Genomic DNA, 22,441 nt, shown 5'->3' on the forward strand with positions numbered 1-22,441 from the left:
GAGTCAGAGCCGTTTTATTGGAGGAGAGCGCGCGCGGGGGGCGGGGCCGGCGCGGGCGGGGGCACCGCCCCGCCCCTCACGCGGCGCCGCACGCGGCCCCCGTGCGCGCGCCTGCCCCGCCGCCACGTGCGATGCTAAGCCCCGCCCCTGGGCGTGGCCCAAACACGAGGGGCGTGGCCCGGAGCGGGACCCCGGAGCCGAGCCCGCCCCGGTTCGTTAAGGCACCGTGCGAGTGGTGAGCTGTGCTGGTTAGTAATTAATGACAGGAGTGTCTTAAGGCGACCAGTAAAGTTAGTTAACATCTCGGTAATCAAAATAGTTTTGCTTTAAACAGCAGTAAATGGACTGAGAAGGCAGCAGGTTTGAAGTGGAGAGGCTTGAAGATTCTCAAAGGCACCTTCGGTTGATCTGAGTTTCTTATTGTGACTCATGAAGACACGCTCCAGACTATAAAAAGAAGAAAAAGGTTGGACGGTGTCCTTCAGCCCCTCACCATAACAATCCTGCGTTTTAAGAATTTAAGATAATAGAGAGAAATCCCTCTTACATCCCTTAAATCTAAAAATTTACCCATGTTGGTTTTCTTAGGTGTCGTTTTCCTTTGTGCGGTCACTGCAGTGTTTGTTACCGTGTTACAGCACACACTTAAAAACTTAAAAACTTTGTCTCTCCATTAAATATTTGGCTATTACATGAGGACTCAAAGACTGAACCATACATTCATTTGCTCCCAATCCTAACCCAATGCTGGTCTCATTTCACCCAGCAGCAAAACCTCTACACAAAGCCTCCCTGGTATGGCAGTGCACTTGGAATYGCCACAAAAAAGGTTCCTTCAGCAGGAAGCCAAGGCAGATAACAGCTCTCAGACAAGGAAGGTGTGTGCAATCTCATGTTACACTTCCGCAACAAGCAGTTGTAAAAAAAAACCCTGAGTCTGTTCCTGGCTTCCAAGTCCTTGCTATTTTCACTTTCACCTTTGTTACCCTCACTCGTGGTTGAGATTCCAGTACTGGAGCTCCCACATGACCAGCTTGCCACTCACTGCACATAATGCTTGTTAAATCCATCACTGCTACTTCAAATTAATTTTAAATTCATGTTGGGTATACTTCCATCTGAGTATCCTGGCTTTGCTGAAACTACACCAGTCAGTGAACTAACCCCGTTCAGTCCAAACCTAGGAGAAATCCCCATTTTGGTCAAACTTACCAATAATGATGATGATGATAATGACAACAACAGCTATCAATATTGCCCACATCTGTGAAAAAAAGCCAACAGCACTTACTACAAACCATGCAACAACTACAAACCATTCAACAGCATCAACTGYCCCTCAGGGTACAGGAAACAGCTCCTACAGGGGACTTTTAGCACTATTTGTCAGATCTAATGTGGCAAGCAAAGGTTCTTCAGTCAGCAAGCTCAAATCACTACAAGMACTCAGAGATGGCAGGCCATGCACAAAAGCAAACAGAGCAATACGGTTTTCTCCACATAAAGTCTGTCCCAAGTGAATACACAAGCTGTMTGTATTACTCACCAAAGATGATTCCAACCTTTGGCAACAGCTACAAGTACAGGAGTCTGAGTGAGCTTCTTCCACTTTCTAATACTTCCCACACTTTAATTCAAGCTATGCATTTTTAGCRTTTTCTTCCTGTTTCTCAAAGCTTCAGATTACTGACATGCTTCCCCCCAGCCATGACCATCTTTTACAAGATCCTGAATGCAGCACAGCCAGTAACGCAGATTTTTGTTCCTTCACCCAGCCACCCTGCCATGCTTTAAAAACCAGATGCTGTAACTTCAATAACATCAGCTAAAGCAACTTTTTCTTCTGCTTTTTGTGACACCAACTGCAATAGTGCTCCAGGCACAGTGTAAGCACACCAACCAACCTCACCTTACAGTTCTTCCACCAGTACTTCCTCTTCAGCTTGGCTGCACTGGTCTCAAACTGGGAAGCTCCTGCTTGCAGGGCATCAGCGCGGTCATCCAGCTCTGACAGCTTCTGATCTCGCTCCAACACCTTGTCCACATTCACTCTCATGATGTCAACAACCTACAGCAGTTCAACACGAGCAGTAAGGTACCACTTGGGTGATCCACAGTGGAACATAATCGCAGCCAACAGACAGCAACACATGGTACTCAATRCTTTCTCTTCTCAGCAGCAGGAGCTATTGCCTTTTAATACATGCAATCAAGATTAAACAGAACTCTGAAGTTCACCTGGGGCTAGAAGCCCCTAATCTCTACTTTAAAAGGTCAGTGATGCTGGCATTCCTTCAAATCTGGGAAACAATTCCTGACCCGCATCACAAGGAGTTGAGGCATATAAAGCTAACAAACCAGGTCAAAAAATACTTGCCAGCCAGCCTGGCTTTTGGACTCCACAAAAATCACATTTGGCAGTCAGGCCTCATAAGAGAAAAGCTTGTTCTCTRTAAACAAAGGGTTTTATCTTTATTTATGCCAACTCCTCAAGCACCAAGACTGCAGCTATTGTTTGGACAGTGGGAACTTCTCTCTGCTTCCCCTTCAAATAATGAAGGGGAAACTGCTTTGGCAAAAATATCCCTTCCAATTACATAGATTTCCTGAAGGAAGAGGATGACACTACTGTCAGACCAGACTTTTACCTCRTCTACTTGATGTTGAGTCTGCTGAAGCCGACGATTGCCAGCCATGTTTGGTGGGACATTAGCTGACCTGCARTAAAGAAAATCATCGTTATTCATCTGACATTCCTGAAAACTGGGAACTTGTATGCTTGGAATTCACACAGGGCAGTTTCTTACTGGAGAAATGATGTTTTAACAGCTGGCAGTGGGCGCAGTCATGCAGTGTCCCAAACATTTTGTCAACAAACTGCCTGCTGTGCTAAGAGGCAGCAGCAGCGGCTTGTGCTGATACCACACTTTGAAATGAGGCAGAGGACAGCTCCAACAATGGTCCACAGGGCTCAAAAAGTGAGAAGTGTGGGCTCAGGGGTGCTCTCGCTTTCCCATATGAACACAAGTACTAAGTTTCAAGCAACAGTTTACAGGAAGTTAAATACAAAACSGTAATACTTATTCTAACTACGTGATTCTCCAGCAATGCTTCTCTATTCTTTTGAAATGGTTCATAWGGAGCAAGAGAAAGCACCAGAAGGAAAAAGTATTTGGCAAATACAAGAATTTATCTCTGGTCAGCTTTGAATCYGTAACAGAGTTCTTTTTACCTGCTATAACACTCTGCTCCTTTGTAATGGATGCAAGAACTTCTGCACATAGTTCTCATTACCTTTTCACTGCCTAGCCATGTTTTTTATGCATATCTCCAGAACTATCTGTACTCAATTTCCTTTYCCATGTTCTTACTTATTCCACATCATACGCTTGTCTAGTGCATCCTGACACTACAAAGAGCCRAGTCTGACCGTTTCCTGTATTTACACATTTAAACATTGGCTTTCAAATTGCATGCAGTGAGTACAGGCACCACGCAGGAGCCGGGGCAAGGCTCAGAGCAGCCCCTGCACAGCACAGGGTCACTGATCTGCCACTGCAGCCATCCTTCGGAGCTGCTCCAGTGCCAGTCCCAGGTGAAAGCCTCAGAAATGACACGGCTTCCTGAGAGGTTCCAAACACAGCAACGCCCCGGTGCCCGGCAGGGCGGGCCCCGCTCCGAGCCGCGCCCGGGGCTGGCGGGACAGCCGGGACAGCGCAGCCCAGCCCGGCTCAGAGCTCCGGTACCGGGCCGGACAGCGACCCAGGGCGGGCGGGCCAATGCACGGCCGGGCCGGACCGGGCCGAGCCTCCACCGGGCCCCTCCCGGAGCCGCCGCCCGCGGGGCCGGACCGAGCCCCGCTCCCGCTCCCGCTCCCGCTCCCGCTCCCGCTCCCTTTGCCGCTCCCCGCGCCCCCGCTCGCCCCGCACTCACATCCTGGCGGCGTAACGGTAGCGGGGCCGCGGCAGCAGCCGCCCGGGTCCAGGGGGAATTGTGCGCGGCGCCGGGCGCTGACGCACCACGGGGCGGGTCCCGGGGCGGGCTCGGGACGGAGGCGGCAGGCGGGGGACGGGCGGGGAGCGGGGCGGGACCGGGATGGGCTCCGGGGCGGGAGTTGGGTGGGGGACCGGGCGGGCCCAGGGGCGCGGCCGGGGCCGGGGCCGGGCCATGGCCGTGCCCCGCAGGCCGCTGTCCGGGGGTGTGCCGGCCCTGCCCTGCCCTGCCCTGCCCCGCCGCGTACCCGCCCCGGGCGGCGACGGCAACGGCAACGGCAACAACGGCAACAGCGCGAGCGGCCGGGCACGGGGACACGGGGACACACAGAGACACGGGGACACACAGAGACACACGGACACCCACACGGGCACGGGGATACACAGAGCCACACGGACAGACAGACACACAGGGGCACGGGGACACACAGAGACACAGGAGACACACGGACACGGGGACATGGGGACACACAGAGCCACACGGACAGACACACACAGGGGCACGGGGACACACAGAGACACAGGAGACACACGGACACGGGGACATGGGGACACACAGAGCCACACGGACAGACACACACAGGGGCACGGGGACACACAGAGACACAGGAGACACACGGACACGGGGACATGGGGACACACAGAGCCACACGGACAGACACACACAGGGSCACGGGGACACACMGAGACACAGGACAGACAGACACACGGGGACACGGGGACACACAGACACAGACACACACACACACACGTGCATCTCATGCTGTCGTCACTCGTGTCCCCGCGCTCCGTGTCCCCCGCCCTGGCTCCAGGGGTGCCCCGCGGGATCCCCGCGCTCGGTGCCCGGGTCCCGGCGGGGCTGGAGCCGATGTTCGCCCYGCACCCGCACAGCGCTGGCCGTGCTGTCGGTGACCACAGCAGGGCCGGTCACACGCCGGGCTTCGGCTGCTGCTGGCGGTGTCCCCGTGGGAGCCTTGGGGCTGCTCCGCCAGGGAACAGCGGCCTCCGCAAGGCGCTGGTGGGATGGCGGCAGGGAAGCACCGGCTGCCTTTGAACCACGTCTTCTGATTTTTGTTTCCTTTTTTTCCCTGCACTTATTAACTTTATCTCAACCCAGGCATATTTTCCCCTTGTGTTYGGTCTTCCAGTTCTCTCCCTCTATGCGCCCAGGGATAAGGGACGAGATGGGAAAGTGAGGACACAGCTCGCAGGTGTCTATCTGCTTTCAGGACAGGGCCAACCCGCCACGATGATAAAGAACCCAGCAATTAACAGCCATGTAAAATGGGAAAGAATCTGAGAGCAATTTGGAGAGTTAATGCTGGTACATTGTTAAAGAGAAACATAATTAAAACTTTTCTCTGCAGCCGATAAGAAACTCGCTTAATGAAATCTCATCTTCTATTGTGGAACTGGGTTTTGGAAGAACTTATTCATTAATAGTACTAACATATTACAGACCAGGTGATMAATTTATTAAACCTGGTTTTGCCTGTTGGGCTGGCCTTGTAGTCTGGCACAAGTTTCATTCTTGAGGACCAGTTCATGTAAGTTACATATTGATAAGTGCAATAGTGATTATGTCTCAGTTGATTGTATTATTGTGACCTCTTAGGTTTCTGCATCAGCAGCCGTTTTGAATTCTGTCAATATTTGACTCTGCTTTGTGTACACTGCAGGATTTAGCATTTTGCTACCAGATCGATATGATTCCTCATGAAAAATGCTGGAAGTGATTGTCCACTGAAGAGGAATTGCAACAAAGCTCTGGGGGCTGCATCTGCTCACGGGCAGGCTGTGGACTGTCACACTATTACCCATAAGAAATCAGATGCAATGTACTTACAAAGAGGTCAGGTAGAGCAGAAGTGTAATTTTGTGGTTCCTTACAGTGACTAAAGGACTACACTGCTCTCAAAGTAGGATGGAAGAGATGTGTTCAGAAGGAGGCACACACTTTGTATGGGGAAATTTTCTTTTTTAATTTACAGCAGAAAGAATATAAAGCATTCAGAAAACATTTTCCATATTTTAAGGGCAATTCAAAACATTTTGCATGGTTCCAGCAGCTGAGTTCTTCAACAGATCCATTGATTCAGTGATGCTTTACATGCACAGTTACAAAAATAAAACTTACAAAAGAGAAGACATCTATACTAGTTTTACATGCAAGTCTTGGGGACCCCCCATTGGGCACCAGCTATTGTGTGGAACTGCCATAAGCGTGCAACCAGAGAGGGGGTTCATGTTATATTCTGTATTTCTTTCACACAGTATTACTGCTGTCGAATGTGTTTCACAAAGGAGCGATTCTATTATCAGAAGACAGAAGATCTGGCTCCTGGCACTTGGGAATTTGATTTTTTCCTAGAAAGCTGCACTTACTTATCTTAGGTGAAAATGTTAAGTTCCACAACCAAGAAGAGGGTTTGAAGAATCACTTCACTGCGGGGGAGTGCTCCTCCCTCCCCAGTGACACACTGAAGGGTTACGGCCCGACACAACAAAGCACTTGGGAGCTGTACTTGGCTTCGAGCATGCCAGCAGTCCTGGAGCTGTGCTGCAGAACTGCTTGCATGTTTGACAGCCAGTACAGGCTTAAACGTTTGGCTGAAGCAGGATCTAGATTAATAGATACACCACCAGGCCCATGGATCTGGAAGAGTAATTTGAAATAGCTCTGTATATTACTGAATTGTTTTCTGTAAAGACAAGGAGTTAAAACATTTCCACTGAGGTCACTACTCTTGTTAGGAACAGATCAATTCTATATTGTCACGTATTGGTTAATGGGTGCAATATTTCAGTTTCAAAAAATGTCAGGAGTTCTTCCAGTACTAATACAGAGCATTTCCAATTCATTCCAAAGGAGATTCTTCAGCATCTCCTGTTCTGTTTTGGCATAAGAGGACAATTTAATGGTTAAGGTTCCAATTGCAGACAGTAAATCGAGGCTATGAGGCTGCCCACAGGCAYGGTGTGAGCGCCAGGCCATTCATTTTGCGGTTTTCCCTTTTTTTTTTAAAATTGAATCAGGTCATAAAGCAGCAGTTCAGAAATGTACAAGAGAATTCTGATCATGAGCTATAGCACATCTACTGTAATTCAATGCTGGCAGTGAAAAGAAGTAATTAAAAACAGGTACAATTATAGAAAAGGCACCAAGAGCACTGACCCCAGTTTTTTTGCCACAATCTTTGTTTTTACTCTTCTTTTAAAGACACCAGTTTCAAAGCTTCTTATGTGTGAATATTTTTTGGCTTCACAACAAGCCTTGCGTTTAAACATTGCAGTTGGTGGCCGGGATCAAGCAAGAACAACTATTCCAAAACTAACAATCTCAAATTTACACAAGTTCATTCAGAAATTTTAAACTGCCACGAGCGAGACAAACAGACAGGAGCAGTTTCTGATCTCAGACACATGTACGTGACCCACAAGTAATGACACGGACTTCAGGAGTTTCTTCCCTTACATTCCTGTGTAATGAAGATCAGAACTGGTTCCCATTGTTGAGAATCTGTGACAGTTTTAAATTAGTAGTTCAATTTAAAAAAAAATCTAATTTCTTTGGCTCCTCACTATGTGGAAATAGCAATATACCATGACACCCCTACAGGATCAGTTTGCATCTTTTTTTTAAGTTTTACTTAATTTTTTAAAATTTTTTGTGCAATTTTTATTACATTTTCTGACTTCCAGCAGGAGATATGAAAATGTGAAACATATTTTCTACTTTCGTACTATTTATTTATTTTTTTTCATTTTATGTTCATTCTAAGTGTTCTTTATTGGAGTGAGTGTATGGTGTTAAGCTAGATACGGTTTTTGTACTCTTATGATTATCTGCTTTGCAAAAGTAACTTAATTTTCTTAAGCAATATTAGCATTCACATTACTTGGCACCATTGGCAAAAAAAAAGAAAAAAAAAAAGACGGGGGTAAAAAAAAAGAAGGAAGGAATACATAAATTAAACCCAACTGAACCAAACTCCTGGTAGCCAAAATCAAATGTAAACATATCCTTTTTTTCTTTTTTTTTTTTTTTTTTTAGTAATGTTGCTCTGCCTTTTTTTCCTAAGTCTAAATACAGTAGCTCTTTTTTTTTGCCATTTAGTCATGCTTTAGCAAAAATGTTCTTCTAAAGAACATTTAAAATAAAGTTTCTTATAGTGAAATAAAGTTTTTGTTTCATTTTACAGACCATAGCCACTAATGCTTTGCTTTGTTCATTTCTTTTTCTTGAGTTCATGCACATATCTCTTTAATATATACAATATGTACAAACAATACATCCACACTCTTCTCGTTCATTCAGACAAAACTATACAAATAATAATTTTATCTTGCCAAGTTATTGACCCTTTGTGAATAAAATATTTAGTAATTAATCAATATATTCCCTTTCAAATATTTTTTTCTCATTTTCCATTTCTACCTTCTATATATACAGAAACTGCCCAGATTTTGATGAAGTAGCCAAAATAAGAAATTTACTGGCCAGAATGCAGCACCACTGATCTTTAGGTGGCATAAAATGTCCAGGCAACATATGTACGTGACTCTGCAAAATGACAAGAGGTTTGACAAGTACATAAGAGAAAAAGCTACATGTTTTACAAATTATTTAAGAACTTAATTAAAACAATAGTACATGAAGGTAAGGCTAGAAAATAAAGTGCTGAATATGAGAGAAAGTACGTGACAGTTGATATGTTTGCAGGTTCTAGTAAAAATACAAAAAAAAAAGTGTAAAACTTGCTTAAGCTGCTCTCTCCGTTCCTCATGCAATACCCGTGTCTCTCATACACCAACCCCTCCTGTAAGTTCCCACGGGATGTATTAAAAACCTGCAGATTTAAAAAGTTGCATTAAGTGTGCTGTAGAGGTTTAAATAAAACACAAAGGACAGGAGTGCGAAGGAAATGAGGATGCATGGACCCAATAAAGATGTACTGATCTAAGCCCCTCCACTGAGACTCTCAAAGCTTCAGTTTCTTGGAGATGACTGACAGGTGCAGGAACAGCATTCTTGTGTTGCTTGTGCATTCCCACCTTTTCTGAACAATATTTTTGGTATAATATTTGTACAGTTCCACATGTTGTTTAATACAGCCCTATATGAAAAGGATAATTAATCGCTTCTTCCTTCCTTCTCGGAGAATGAAGCAACTCACGATTTCCTCCTGGTGTCTTGTTTTCYCCACGATCCAACAGAAGATTGAGTTCCAAGATGTCTTGCTGAACAAATTAAAAGTTGTCCATGAAAGTGCAAATGCAATGACCAAAACATTACTGTTAAAATCCTGCAGCTGGTATTTCCAGAACTGCAGTGGGTATTTTTGTTGTTGTTGCATGTCTCTGCTAAAAACAGAAAATGAAAACAGTCTGAAAAGCAATGTCACATTGCTACGGGATGCTGCTGCSTATCTTCAAGTTCCTTGGCCTTTTTCAATTCTTTCACTCTGAAAAAACAAAGAGGAGCTATGTAACASTGCTATTGCAAATCTCTCCAAGACAGAACAATCAAAAGGACTCATCACTCTGACCTCCTGTGCAGGAGMGACACGACAGGAGGGTAACACCTTCCCAACACCATAAACAGTTGGAAGTGCAAGAATGGGCCACTGGAGACCCCAGACAAACCCGTTTGGAGAGACACTTGGTTCCAGCTACTGCTTCTCCCCAGTATTGGCAACTAGARCTGGGCTTCCTTCTGGTGTTGGCCTGACTGCTTGGGGTGTCCTGGACAGCTGCTCACTGCCTGACCCTGCTTCCTATCACAGCAAAGGGGCTGTTCAGGGCTGACCCCTTTTCTCCTCACAGTGCTGAGGCAGGGACAGCACAAACAGGAAAATCAGTCTGTCCAGCTTGGAAAGGAAGCCTGGTGTTGAATAGAATCTCACACAAGAAAGTGTTTATGTGCAAGCAGAAGAACYGGTATGGGTGTGAAGAAAGGCACTTTGTGTTTCACAAGTACTCCAGCTCCTGTATTTTTTATCACGCTGTTGGGATTAAATTCCTGTGTTTTCCCAACAGTGCAGTCTGCTGGATGCTGTGTGCCAAAGAAGACAAACTACAAGGTGGAAGTCACTCTTCCTAGATGTGGCCTGATGCCCCAGTTCTCCACTCTCTCAAAAGCATCCATACATTACCTCCTCTAACTCGTCAGCACAAGAACTAAACCATCACTGAAAGCTGAAAAAGTCAAAAATTAAATTAAAAGGATGAAGAAAGGGAATAATTTCAGTCCCATCGAGTGAAACAGTGCTCTGCATTGGAGCCGGGGCAGCAGCAAACCTTCTGCTCAGGCTGAGAACCTGTCTGTGTGTCTGTGCAGGCTCCCTGCAAAGGAGCCACACCAAATCCAGCAGCATTCCTGTGCTGTCCCTAAACCCCAAAGGTGCCCAGCTGGGCTTGGGGCTGGCTCTGAGTTCCTCTGCAGTGAGATYCCTTTGCCACCTGCCTCCACATGTCTTCTCTCTGCTCCTGCAAGGGGAAGTCCCCTGCAAAAGGAGCAAATTATGGCTTAAAAAAAAAAAAGGTGATTCAGCTATGCAAGTACATGCTCAAGTGCTCACGTGAGGTTGCAAAAACTTGATGAATAACAAAGGTATAGTACAAAAAATAGTGTCAGAGATGCAAATCTGTGTAGTGCAGCCAGCTACAAGTGAAAGAAAGAAGTAAATAAAACATGTCAGGGGAGCTGAGCAGCAGCAGTGACAGTTTCTAGCTACTGTGSGTAGACTTACACCCACACATCTTCTTTTGGCTCTTGCACCAGCCTGCTAATATAAGGATACAATGAAGGCTATAAATTGTTCTCTATAAATACACCTCCATTTCACCATTTTATTTATTCATTTTTCTGCATGTATTATTAGTCAGAACCACAGTGAAAAGGGAGCTGGCTGCTTTTACCTCCATTTTAGCTGACTCAGAGCTCTAGCACTCAAATGTGTTCTCAGTATTTGWGAAATGTGGCCAACAGGGATCAAATCAGACTAGCCTGTATTCAGGTTAGCCTTTAATAAATATTTTAATTTCACTGCTGAAGAATATAATGTATGGAAAGACAGAGGGCTCTGCTGGTCCAAATGCACCCAGGGTTTTCAGATCTGAAGGCCACTGCCCTGRTATTCCTGAAATCTGAGCCCAGCAGAGGTGCCCAGAAGGCTCTGTCAGGTGCCAAGCAGGGCTCTGGTCCCTTGATTGAGGAAAGGACAAGACAGCCAACAGCCCCAGGGGTTCTCAGTTCCTACCTGGACAGTGGTATGCTGAGCCTGAATGCCTGCTATAAACACAGAAATCTACAGGAAGATTTTGGCTCTACAYAGGCTGGTTTTTGAAAGAGCCTGTTGACATCAAGGGAGTGGAGGCTTCAGCACTGCACAGAAGGCAGCAACAAGCCTCTCCTCAGGCTGACTGCCTGAGTTGTACCTAAAGTTCTTTTGTGTTCTCTATGCTAGGTACAGCCAGGTCCCTTTTTCATTGCAGGAAACATAGAATGGCTGGCACAGTAAGCCAAAAACAAGCCACTCATCTTTAGTGTATCTGGTTTTATTTTCTTGCAGCAGAAAAGTAGCCTTTTCCCTTGAATTTGCAACTAATGTTTCTATTAGTGCACTGTTTAAAAGCAGGAGAGCCAAAATCCCTGGTGCTGTGCTAGAAAAGGTGCTGTGCTAGAAAAGGTGCTGTGCCTCTGTGCAATGGACAATTTGTAAGGCTTAGATTAACTGTGTTTAAGATGCCATCAATCAATGCATGATTTGCTGTGCAACTTCCAAGTGTTTTCTGTTGCACTTCAGTACTGCAATGTAAAATTAACCTGTTATTACAGATCTCTCACTGAGAACATGCACATTAAATAAGCTGGTGGCTTTCACTGAGACATGCTATTCCTCACTTCAGCACTTCACATGCAAGRGCTACACTAACAAAGCACTTTTGCTAGAAGAATGCAAGACATGCTTTGCTGCAAACTTCAACCTACGGCATGCAATATCTGTACTGGTGCAGAACTATTGCATCTGTTTGCCTGGAACACACATGCCAACAGAAGTCAATTACTGCAGCACTCAGCATTTGCACTAATACAGTCCTGCTCAGAAACAGAGGATCACAGAATCATAGAATGTAAAGGGTTGGAAGAGACCTTAGAGATCATCTAGTCCACCYTCCACTTCCATTTGSCCATATCCAACCTGGCCTTGAACACTTCCAATAGATGGGGCAAACACAGCTTCTCTGGGCAACTTGTTCCAGTGTCTCAACATCCTCACAGTAAGGAATTTCTTCTTAATATCTAACCTAAATTTCCCCTCTTTCAACTTGTATCAATTACTCCTTGTCCTATGGCTACAGTTCCTGATGAAGAGCCCACTTTCAGCTTCCCTGCAGGACCCTTCAGACACTGGAAGGTGCTGTCAGGTCTCCACATAACCTTTACCTCTTCAGACTGAGCAACCCCAACTTTTTCAGCCTTTCTTTGCAGGGGAGGTGCTCCAGTYCTCTTATCAACTTCACAGCAACCCTTGGACTTGCTCCAAAAGTTCCATGTCCTTCTTATGTTGAGACACCAGAACTGTGTGCAGGACTCCAGGTGGGGTCTGACAAGGGCAGAGGAGAGGGGGAGAATCTCCTCCCTCCCCTGCTGCCCACGCTCCTTTGGATGCCACCCAGGACACAGTTGGTTTCTGGGCTGGGAGCAYTCAGTGCCAGTTCAAGGTGAGGTTTTCATCAACCATGATCCCATGTCCTTCTCCACAGGCCTATTCTCAAACACTTCTCCACCCAACCTGTGTGTCTGGGACTGCCCCAATCCAGGTGTAGGACCTTGCACTTTACTTTGTTAAACTTTGTGAGGTTTGCACAGTCCCASCTCTCCAGCCTGTCCAGGTGCCTCTGGATCCATCCCTTCCCTCCAGGGTGTGACTGCCCCACACAGGCTCAGTGCTGTCAGTAAATTTGCTGAGGCTGCCCTTGATCCCACTGTCTGTGTCACTGACAAAGRTGTTGAACAGYATCAGCCCCACCASTGACYCCCACTTATCACTGGCCTCCACCTGGACCATGAACCACTCACCACAACTCTTTACATGTGGCCATCCAGTCAGTTCCTTACCCACCCAGTAGTCCATCCTCAATACAATCTCTCTCCAATTTAGGGACAAGGATGTCATGTGGGACAGTGTCAAACACTTTGCATTTGCAACTTTCCTTGGTCAAGTGCAATTTACACCATTTACATGCAGGTGTGATAATTACTGCTTAAAAACCCAGGTACATAATAACACAGAACTTCCCTAATGGTATAGATTGCAATCTGCCACAGGTACATTGCTGAATGGTGCTGTTTAGTATGTAATGGCTTAAAACAAACCCTGCATTCCACAGCATTTACACACTTAGGCCTCAAGYTGATGACCATGCAAATTCACTAAGCTACCATGGTTTTTTTTATTAACTAATCTCTGTTCAGGACATGTAATGGTGCTTGTGTCCCACTGCCAGTGGGARTGCAGGTAGGTACTGGGAGTTCTTTATTCCATTAACACATTGCCTGGCAGATATGGAAACTTGCAGTCTGCAGCTGTCAGTCTCTCCTCTTCTCTCCAGAGCTGGCCCTGGCATACCAGGGAAGTTCYTCCTTCTCCTGGCAGCTGGTCAGGGCAGCCCTGCTCACCATSGGCTCTGCAGCAGGCACAGCCAGAGTGAAGTGAAATACCTCCAAATGTTAGCAAAAATGGAGCCAATCTGTGGCTGGAGTGTCACTGGGGAAGCACTGAGGTGCTGTAGTGAATGTCACGCTGGTTCCTTGAACAGTGATAAACAGGAGGTGCCAGAACCAAGGTAGAGACAAAGCCAAGGTAATCCCTTTATCTGAAATGCTTTGTCAGAGAATCTAAAAGCAATTGCCTTCAACCAACTAATTCTTTCTTGGATAGTCTGCACTGGAGCCTTTCCTGTGTCTCAGAAGTCTTTTGAGTCTTCCCTTAACTCTTCTCTCGAGTTCCTTACTCAGTGTCACTTTGATTTGATTTGGTTACAACAATATAAAGTGTCAAAAGCAGGGGCTGGTATTTCCTATTCATTAATACTCACTGTAATAAACCCACAAAATTTTCAACTGCAGTTAAAAAATACATTTTGACCAGGGAAGAATTTTGGACAAATTAGGGCCCTTGAGAATAGAAATCATCTGAGCAAGTGCTGCTAGGAGAGATTTTAAGTGAACAAAATAGCACTGCCTTCATGCCACAAGGCAATCTTCTTTGGTTAACATTTTTCCACTCTTAAACTGAGGCAGGGGAAGAGAACCAAAGCATAGCATTTGCAGTTACAAGCATTAATAAATTGCTCTAAGAAAAAGAACATTACTGGGATTTATAGAATGGAACAGCAGAAAGGATGTTCTTAGAGAAGATGTTTCAATCCAGTTTGGTAGACTTGCAGTGAGACTCTTATTTTTTCCAACAACAGAGGAATTGAGGGCACTGAAAGTGACAGCAGCAGGCCAGGTGCTGCTGGATGGAGTGCAAACCTCTCCAGGAGTCTGCAAGCACTGTCACTCTGGCTTGGATCACTTCTGGGAGCACCTCCAGCTGAACTGGGGCTGGAGTGAGGACAGCTCAAGCGATGCCCAGCTGCAAGCAGAGCACCCCAGAATAGGAAACAGGTCCTGGCTTTTGAGGTCTCCAAACACAAAACTGCAAGGACAGCACATCTGATTTTGTACTGATGAAGACTTGAACAAACAGCTCCTCAGATAACATATTCTCTAGAGAGTAAGCACAAAGTTATTCCCTCTGAAAGTGCTGAAGAGCAGATGGAAGGAAAAAGCACGTGCAATTGAGATGACCACTGCTAAAGATGTCTGAAATCACAGCCGTGGTGCTGACATATAGAAAGGAAAGAGAAGATGATTTCAAACATGAGCTTTAAACCCTTACTCTTGGGAGATACGTCCTTGTTCCCAAACTGCTCCAGCCAGCCAAAGTTTCTGCCCTTCTCACCGYGTTGCTCACTTGGACACAGCACAAGGGGGTGCATCAATATGTGCTGAAGCAATGTAGAAAGCARCAGCCCCAGCAAGTGGCAGCTCCTGTCCCAGTGCCCACCCCAGTCCTGTACGGGGTGTCAGCAAATGAACCAGCCCTACTCAGAAAAAGTCACAGCAAACGATGGCTTCATGGGTAAAGCGTAACACAAAGCTGCTCCATCAGAGTGACTCTGGAATGCCCAGCCAGGGAAATGCTGAATGAGTCCGAATGCTGAAGATCAGTTTACAGGACAGGGTGCAAGGGCCAGAGAAGGCTGGCTGCTGAGTTACCTGTTGCTCTGAGAGCTGAAATAGCCTGTGGGATATTTAAGACAAGGGAGATCTTGCCTTTTTCCAGATACCTCATTTAGGCAGCAAAACAAAAAAGACAAAAAGGCCGGATAAGAATGACACCCCAGAGCACGCGGTCTGCAATTTAACACACACATCTGAGCTCCAAATACATTCAGCCCCTGCAAGAGGTAAATGAAAAAAAGAAATTACTTTGAAAACTTTTGGTGCAGATACAGTGATGCACATCCCAGTAAGACATTTTCACACATCRTCCTGAACTCAAACAAATGAGAACTTCCTATCCCTTGAAATTTTCCCCCATTCTCAATCTTACGCAGAGATGWAAGAAACCAGGTACCTCAATGCAATGTCTGCTGCACAGCATGGATTAAAACCACATAAAAATACAAGTCCTAGATGCACAGAAATAGSAAAAGGTTTGTTGCTAAAATGCCAAAAGAGGGAAGAGTATGCAGAGAACAACAAAACACAGCAGATGTTGTTTATTCAGGTATGAAATGCAGCTGTACTTACCAGAGAACTGACTTCAGATGCTACACACTTACTCCCCAAAACTGGAGAGCAGCATTYAATCAAACCATGAGAATGTGGTGGGGTAAGGGGTCTAATTTGTATGTGAAAGTTGAATTAATATAATTTTTATTACCCATGATCACAGGTAACAAGTGCACTTGTTCCACCTGAGAGAGAAGTTTTGCTGTAGGCAGAGGGTGCCTGACTGATCATCTTGTGATGGGAAAGACTCTTTGTGATCTGCTCCAGATCACCTCCTGCCAAGGGTAGGATGGAGAGAGTCACACTTCAGGTAGCTGTGCAATTTGTTCATCTCTACACTTCTCCTTTGCATAGCTCTCCTTTGCAGGAGGCTAAAGTAGATGATATGACTGATATGCAGGCAAACATTTGTATAGTGGGGCATTATGAGTTGCTGAAATCGCTCCACTGAAGCAGGTTTCCTTGAGATTAAAACTATTACTTAAAGGCAACAGCAACTGGATGGTTTTTTTTTTCCTAAAAGGTATTTGAATTTCTACTGCAGAAGGATACCAAGTCTTGTCTCACAAGAGTTGGCCAGTAAAATCTCCTGCCTCTCCCTCTTTACTGAATCTGGTGTAATATCACCCAAATAAATCCAGAAAAAAAAAAATCCATCTGGAAAGGTTTTAAAACTGAAACCCAGGAGCAAATGCTGCAATTATTTATCTGCACACTCCAACAACAGTGTACAGAGAACACCCAGTTCGTGTGTCACAGACACATCTGCAGGCATTCCCTTGGCACGAGGGGCTGTGCCAGCCTGTGCACATTAGCAGGCCTGGGAATACCTCTTGTGCTGCACAGCAGCAGCAGACACACACAGGGTGTTATCAGAACACAAAGCAGCAAAGAATGTTTTGATATAACAGACTTACTTTGGCAGAACAGCAGCCAGTACACTTTGAGATAGATCAGTTTACTTTTTCCAGACAGAGAACACTCCCATTTCCCCATAAATCACACCTCATTGGTCATTCCAGACAAAACTTGTAAATGCTATCAAACTTTCAGATCTGCTTCCTTCTAATTTCTCATATGCTGTTACATACACAAAGCCTTAAAAGTGCAAAGCCATTTCTCCTTCAAAATGACAACTGGCCTCTCAGCAGCCCCTGCAGAGCCCATGTTCAGGGCACATCTGGGCCTTTGCCCTCATTTCACCCAATTCTTACTTTATCTATTACTAGCAAAACCCCCAAATTTTAACTTGTAAAAAAATGAGGATATACAACAAAAAATGGCAGCATAAAAGTCATCATTTGGAAACAAATGTCATTAGCTGCTGTTTGTTAGGCTAAATAGTTAAACAAATAATGGTGTCTCCAGTACACTTAAGCCCAGTACATGCTCTCATTCAAATCTTCAAAATTATCTCTGCAATTCAAAGCCAATAAACTGTGATCAGCAATGCAGTTTTCTTTCCAGAAGGTTACATGGAAGCAGGAGTCCAGGCCAGCCCTCTCTCGCTGAAAACAGGAGTAATAAGCACACAAGCAGTGACTTTTCTGATGGCAGTTTATGACAAAAACCCTGCTGCCCTAACAACCTCTCAGGTGCGAGATGGGACAGAGCAGCCTGCTGGCAGCTGAGGCACATGCCATGAGAGATCTGCCACAGGAATTCTCCCACTGATAGCTAAAGATTTTTAGCTTTTTCATTGATGTGTAGCTTTGCAGATTTTTATTATACAGTGTGATAGTTTCTAGCACCTTCCTAACCTTTCTCAACTTTAGAACAACAGCTAACATATTATGTCACACTTCTGAAATTCTATTTAGTCTTATTTTCAAATAAAGAGTTTCTAACAAGGCCATCTTGTTTTGCACCAGCATTTGAGAGACAAAACAAGATACAGGGCAAAGAACCCTYTGGAGATACTCCAAGGGGCAGGCCCAAGGGTGGGTCACCAAGRCAACTGTTCTCCTATTGGATGTRCCTGCTAGACAGACTAATTAATTAACCTTATAAAAATTGTAGAAATCCTCTGCCAAGCTTGCGAATTGCTGAAAGCTTTTGTGCACCTGAAAGCTATCATTAAAGAACTCCTCTTTATATTACCACTTTAATATTGTTTGGAAAGCTTTTGATTCCAGTCAACATCACCTCTTCCCACCCTGCTGTCATGCAGGTAACAGCTACAATGTGACTGAGCACACAGGTGAGTGGAGTCTTCCTACTGAGAACAGGATTCCCAAAAGAAACTCTCTTACTATATCTCACTTACTATAACACATCTTCATTCTTCCTGTTTTCCTTCCCAAGACGTGGATTAATAAATGAGATAAACAGTTGCCAAAAAGCTGGCCYTTATAAGGCAACCAGATGTGTAACTTACCAAAGACCAACTTCTAGAAAGYAAGCACTGGTGCTTAACCACCTTTGCAGTAAAAAGCAGTGTGARGAGCTCTTCTGCTTCCATCTGGTTCAGGCAGAAATAAATACCCATCTAGAGTAGGTTGCACCTGTACTGCAGCTTCCTACCATCTACCCTGAATACTGTTGCAGTCCATGACAACAGAACTCATCGAGTGTGAGTGCAGACCCTGTCAAGTTCCAACATCTACTCACAGCCATTTTGGATACTGAAAAAATACCCCGCCGACAATGCCATCTAAGCATGCCCATGATGAATATACATATCCTTTTTCACACATTCATGCATTGGTAACATCTACTGCAGAGCTCTGTCCTGTTACAAAAGCAGCAGTGTTAGTCATTGCAGTAGGGTTAGTTTATACAGGATTCTTTGGTATCATTAATGGAGGTGAAACTTACTGGCATATCTCGGCCACAGCCCCATGCAAGCAAGCAGAAAGCAAGTATATTTAAAATGGAAGAGAGGAACTGGCTAGCAGGCAGCTACACTCACCCTTTTGTACAGCCTATGGTCCACCAGAGGGCTTCAGAGTGCAAAACAATACCAAAGAGCCATTAGACACACATGGCAACAACCGTACCTTACCCAGAGCTTCACTTCAGGGAAGAGGAGACAGCACTTCTGCTTGCCTGGAGAGAAAGAACCCTTCCCACTCCTGCCTATGGGACTCCTCTTTACCAGGGAAGAGCAGTCCTKTGTTTAGGTGCTTTAGGGCAGAAAGTTATAAGCAAGTAGAATAAACCCAACACTGTCATCCCCGGGGCATTCCAAGCTGCATCCTGCCTTCCCTWGCAGCAATCATCTCTTTTCCATTAATTTCAAATGCTAGTCCATAGAAAACAGATCCCAGTTTAGCAATGGTCTAGATATCCCCTAGGATAGGAAAAGTTTCCTACAAACCAGAGGAAGAAGAGGAAACAGGAGGTTACCTTCCCAGGGCAAGCTGACTGTACTATACATGGATTCAGCTCAGCAAATCCAAACCCACTTTGGAGTTCTGATTTCCTTGCAGCTCTAGATGTGTCACATCTGGGGATCGCTAAGTAGGTGAAGTCTTTCCAAAATCAGTAACTATGTAAAGCTTTGGTTTTACATCGAGCCTGGAGGCAGCTCAGCTCACAGGAGGTGTCAAGGGTGAGCTTTAGGCTGGAAATTAGTCAAGTACATCTGAACAGGTTTGGGCACCATGGGAAGGTGGGTGAAGCTCTCCTGAGAGGCCACAAAGTTTCTGTTTCTCATTCTCAACAAACAATATTTCTGTCACAAGTCATGTTGATACCGTGTTATGCTGATGCATGTTTTTTACCAGATTTTTGAGAATATGACAATAGATGGATAAATATGGGGAAGTTTTGTTCAGTCAAGAGGAAATAATACGTCTGACAGTCAGAATGACTCCTGCTGATGAATGATCCCTTTTGKCTCCATGACACCTGAGAATATTCAGCTACTAGAGCTCCAATATCTTCTCTAAGAGTATACTCAATTGAAAGTTACATTTCCTTTCTGATTTTCATCAACATCTATGCATCCACTACTGAGAGCTCCAACTGCAGAGCTTTTCATTAACTCTCCCAAAAAAACCAGAATACCTTCCGGTCAGGTAACAAACATAAGTTCAAGAGGTCAGATCCTCAAGATGATCAGAAACACATTTGAGATATTAAGCCTTTGTGCCAAAAAGTTACTAAGCAAAATAGCATAAGATGACCATTTAAGATCTTCTGAATGCAAGCAGAAAAGGAGTTATCATGATTGCCTATAAGTAGACTGATCAATTTGCAACAGGAAAAAAACCACACCAAGCAGATGACTGCCAGGGGAAATCCTGAMTAAATCTCACCTAAAGGCTACAGAATAAGCTCTTGAGAGTAATTTTTTCAGCCAGCAAGGGAATCTGCTCATGCACAAAAACCTGGATTAAACCATTCCATTTTTGAAGACTGAACTTTAAGGATTTACTGCCTTCTCACTTAGCTCATTCTCCTTACCAACAGACTGCAACTGGTTTTTGCAGCCTCTTCCCCTGGCTCTATCAACTGACAGAAATCTGCTACAAGATCCTGTTTGTTTGATGCTCCTGTGCRTGCTCTCTTTTCTCTCACACCCTCAGATTTTCCAAAAATAGTTGTCATTTCTATCCCTTGCACTGAAAAGGCACTGCAGTTTAACAAATGRCTTCACAGTGCCATTTTTACACTACTGAACATTAATTAACATTAGGTATTAGCTGTTATGGCTCAGCCCTGGATGTTCAGGAGCTTGGATGGCTGGAGCATTTCCTTCGGGAGACTGGGGCTTTCTTAAATTTCTTGTTTATAGCAGCAGTGTGCTAATTTTGAGCACAAAAAGAGACCACAAGAGATTCCAACAAGCAGAAAGAGTGTGTGGGGCTCTTAGCCCAAGCACCAGTCCCATCCTCATCTGTTGTACACTGTGTGTCACACTGGACACTGAAGGAATATAAYTGGGAGGCTTACACAGAGGTGATCTCAAACTTACATCCTAAAGCTTTGTTACTCTGTCCTTAAGGAGAGGTAAGCAAGAAAAGCAGGGAGGAATAATGTCCTTACTAAGACACAAAGAAAATTCAGAAAGCTTGAGGAAGAGCAGCTGAGAAGGAAGCAATTCCACCTGGTAGCCCACTGTACCTGCACCAAAAGGCAGCTCAGAAAGGGGACTGCAGAGCCAAGGTTGGGAAGAAATGGATGCAGATGCTCTTGCCAGGATATTGTTGTGCCAGGGAAAGCGCAGGGATCTGCCCCTCAGGACAGGGAGCAAAGAAGCAAACAGGTCAGTCGAGTCAGCTGAGATGCTGAAGCAAGTGAAGCTTTGTTCTATTAAGCAGATGATCTGCATAATTTCCAGTATTATATCTTCCTTGYTTACACAAGTAAACTTATGTATTTTTCAAGCAGATCCTGAACGATAGTTTTGTCATTTTGGTAAGTCAGTCTTGTTTTTACTTTTAGCATTCACCAATGCCACGATGCTCCTGTTAAAATTTGTGTAAATTACTAATATAGTGACATTAACGCAGTTTTAAACTCTTATGATTCCTTGGAGAAAGTATGTGACCACAACCCTGTGACCATTTTTATTGTAGAAGGAAAAGCAATGCAGTTTTGAAACACAGYGGAAACATCTTCAGTGGAAGGAAGTCACTTTTTTCCTTTGTTGAATCCTAGCCAAGAACCACGGACAAATTCCCAAGCAACCACAACAAGTAATAAAGTGCCTGTGGATGTGGACAGGACTGCACTGCTGCAGAAATTCAGCAGCAATGTGCTGTGAGCCAGAGAAAGCCTACTGACAGTGAATCCCCCCAGCTCTGGAACTCCCCAAAGGCTAAATCCATCCAGCAGGGATGCCCAGAGCAGCAACTGCATCGCTGGAGAGAGCAAAGTGACCCTGGGTCTTGCCTGCAAACTTCAATGGTGCAAACGAGCAGGGTCTCTCACTACAAAAGGAAGAGGAGACACTGAGAAAGAGGAAGGCAATGAGCTGAAGTCAAGAACTGTTGGAATCACAGGCAGTTTAAGCCCTGGAGAGTCTATGTTACTCAACATAGACTATGGAGTCATAACTGAGCCGAGKTGCAGTGCATGGCACATTCTGGGCACTGGTGGGAAGCCCAGGGACGTGCACTGAGGCATTTCCTGTGTCCAAGTCAGCTCTAAGAGCCTCTGTCAGGCTGACCCCACATCCTSCATGGATGCAAACTTGGCTTGTAGGGACTGCCTGGATCTCAAGCAGATCTGAGAGGATACAGAAGATCTGAACCTCCAACATCTGCTGCACAACAAACACAACAAAATTAACCCTTTGGTCTCTTCCATATGCCCTGCTGAAAGCAAGAAGTCACTTGTGTTTCTTCATCAATGACTGTGGCTGTTTCAAGTGCATTTGGAATCAGCTGGGAAACTACAAAGCCCTCTTTCTTGTCCACATATAGTACTTCCCACTGGACCTGCAGGTAAGATGTCCTTCCATGGCATGAGCCACACTGACCTCCTGCAAAGTGCAGCTTTGAAATCCTACAATAAGCACTGATTGTTTCTAAAATCATGAGCCTGTCACATGGCTCTCTGAGAGCTCTCCTTGTTAAATGTCACTGGCCTGAACTAAACATGCTTCAAAATGCATCAGGTGTGAACAGCTCCTGAGTGGATGAAATGC

The 22,441-nt window shown here is 45.1% G+C and overlaps 2 protein-coding genes across 6 annotated transcripts in view; both read right to left on the reverse strand.

The window, feature by feature from the left end:
• Positions 1–61: 61 nt before the first annotated feature.
• On the reverse strand, positions 62–4,135 carry VAMP3 (vesicle associated membrane protein 3). The gene is made up of 5 exons (XM_057375643.1): positions 3,934–4,135; positions 2,649–2,718; positions 1,910–2,068; positions 1,213–1,264; positions 62–447 (listed from the first exon to the last, which is right to left on the reverse strand). Coding segments are annotated over exons 1-5 (303 nt in total). The 5' UTR covers positions 3,936–4,135; the 3' UTR covers positions 62–427.
• Positions 4,136–5,931: 1,796 nt separating this feature from the next.
• Positions 5,932–22,441, reverse strand: part of CAMTA1 (calmodulin binding transcription activator 1) — a 233,463-nt gene continuing 216,953 nt past the window's right edge. For 3 of the 5 annotated variants that reach the window (XM_057375574.1, XM_057375576.1, XM_057375575.1), the window contains one exon: positions 5,933–9,457. In XM_057375574.1, coding sequence (XP_057231557.1) covers positions 9,394–9,457 — 64 coding nt within the window. In that variant the 3' untranslated portion in view covers positions 5,933–9,393. Of the gene's footprint in view, positions 9,458–18,754; positions 18,786–22,441 lie in introns of all 5 variants that reach the window. The other 2 variants (XM_057375572.1, XM_057375573.1) reach the window with 2 other exon arrangements.

The sequence above is a fragment of the Malurus melanocephalus genome, unplaced genomic scaffold (genome assembly GCF_030028575.1).
Source record: "Malurus melanocephalus ecotype Western Australia unplaced genomic scaffold, MMel_1.1 scaffold_253, whole genome shotgun sequence".
Lineage (NCBI taxonomy): Eukaryota > Metazoa > Chordata > Aves > Passeriformes > Maluridae > Malurus > Malurus melanocephalus.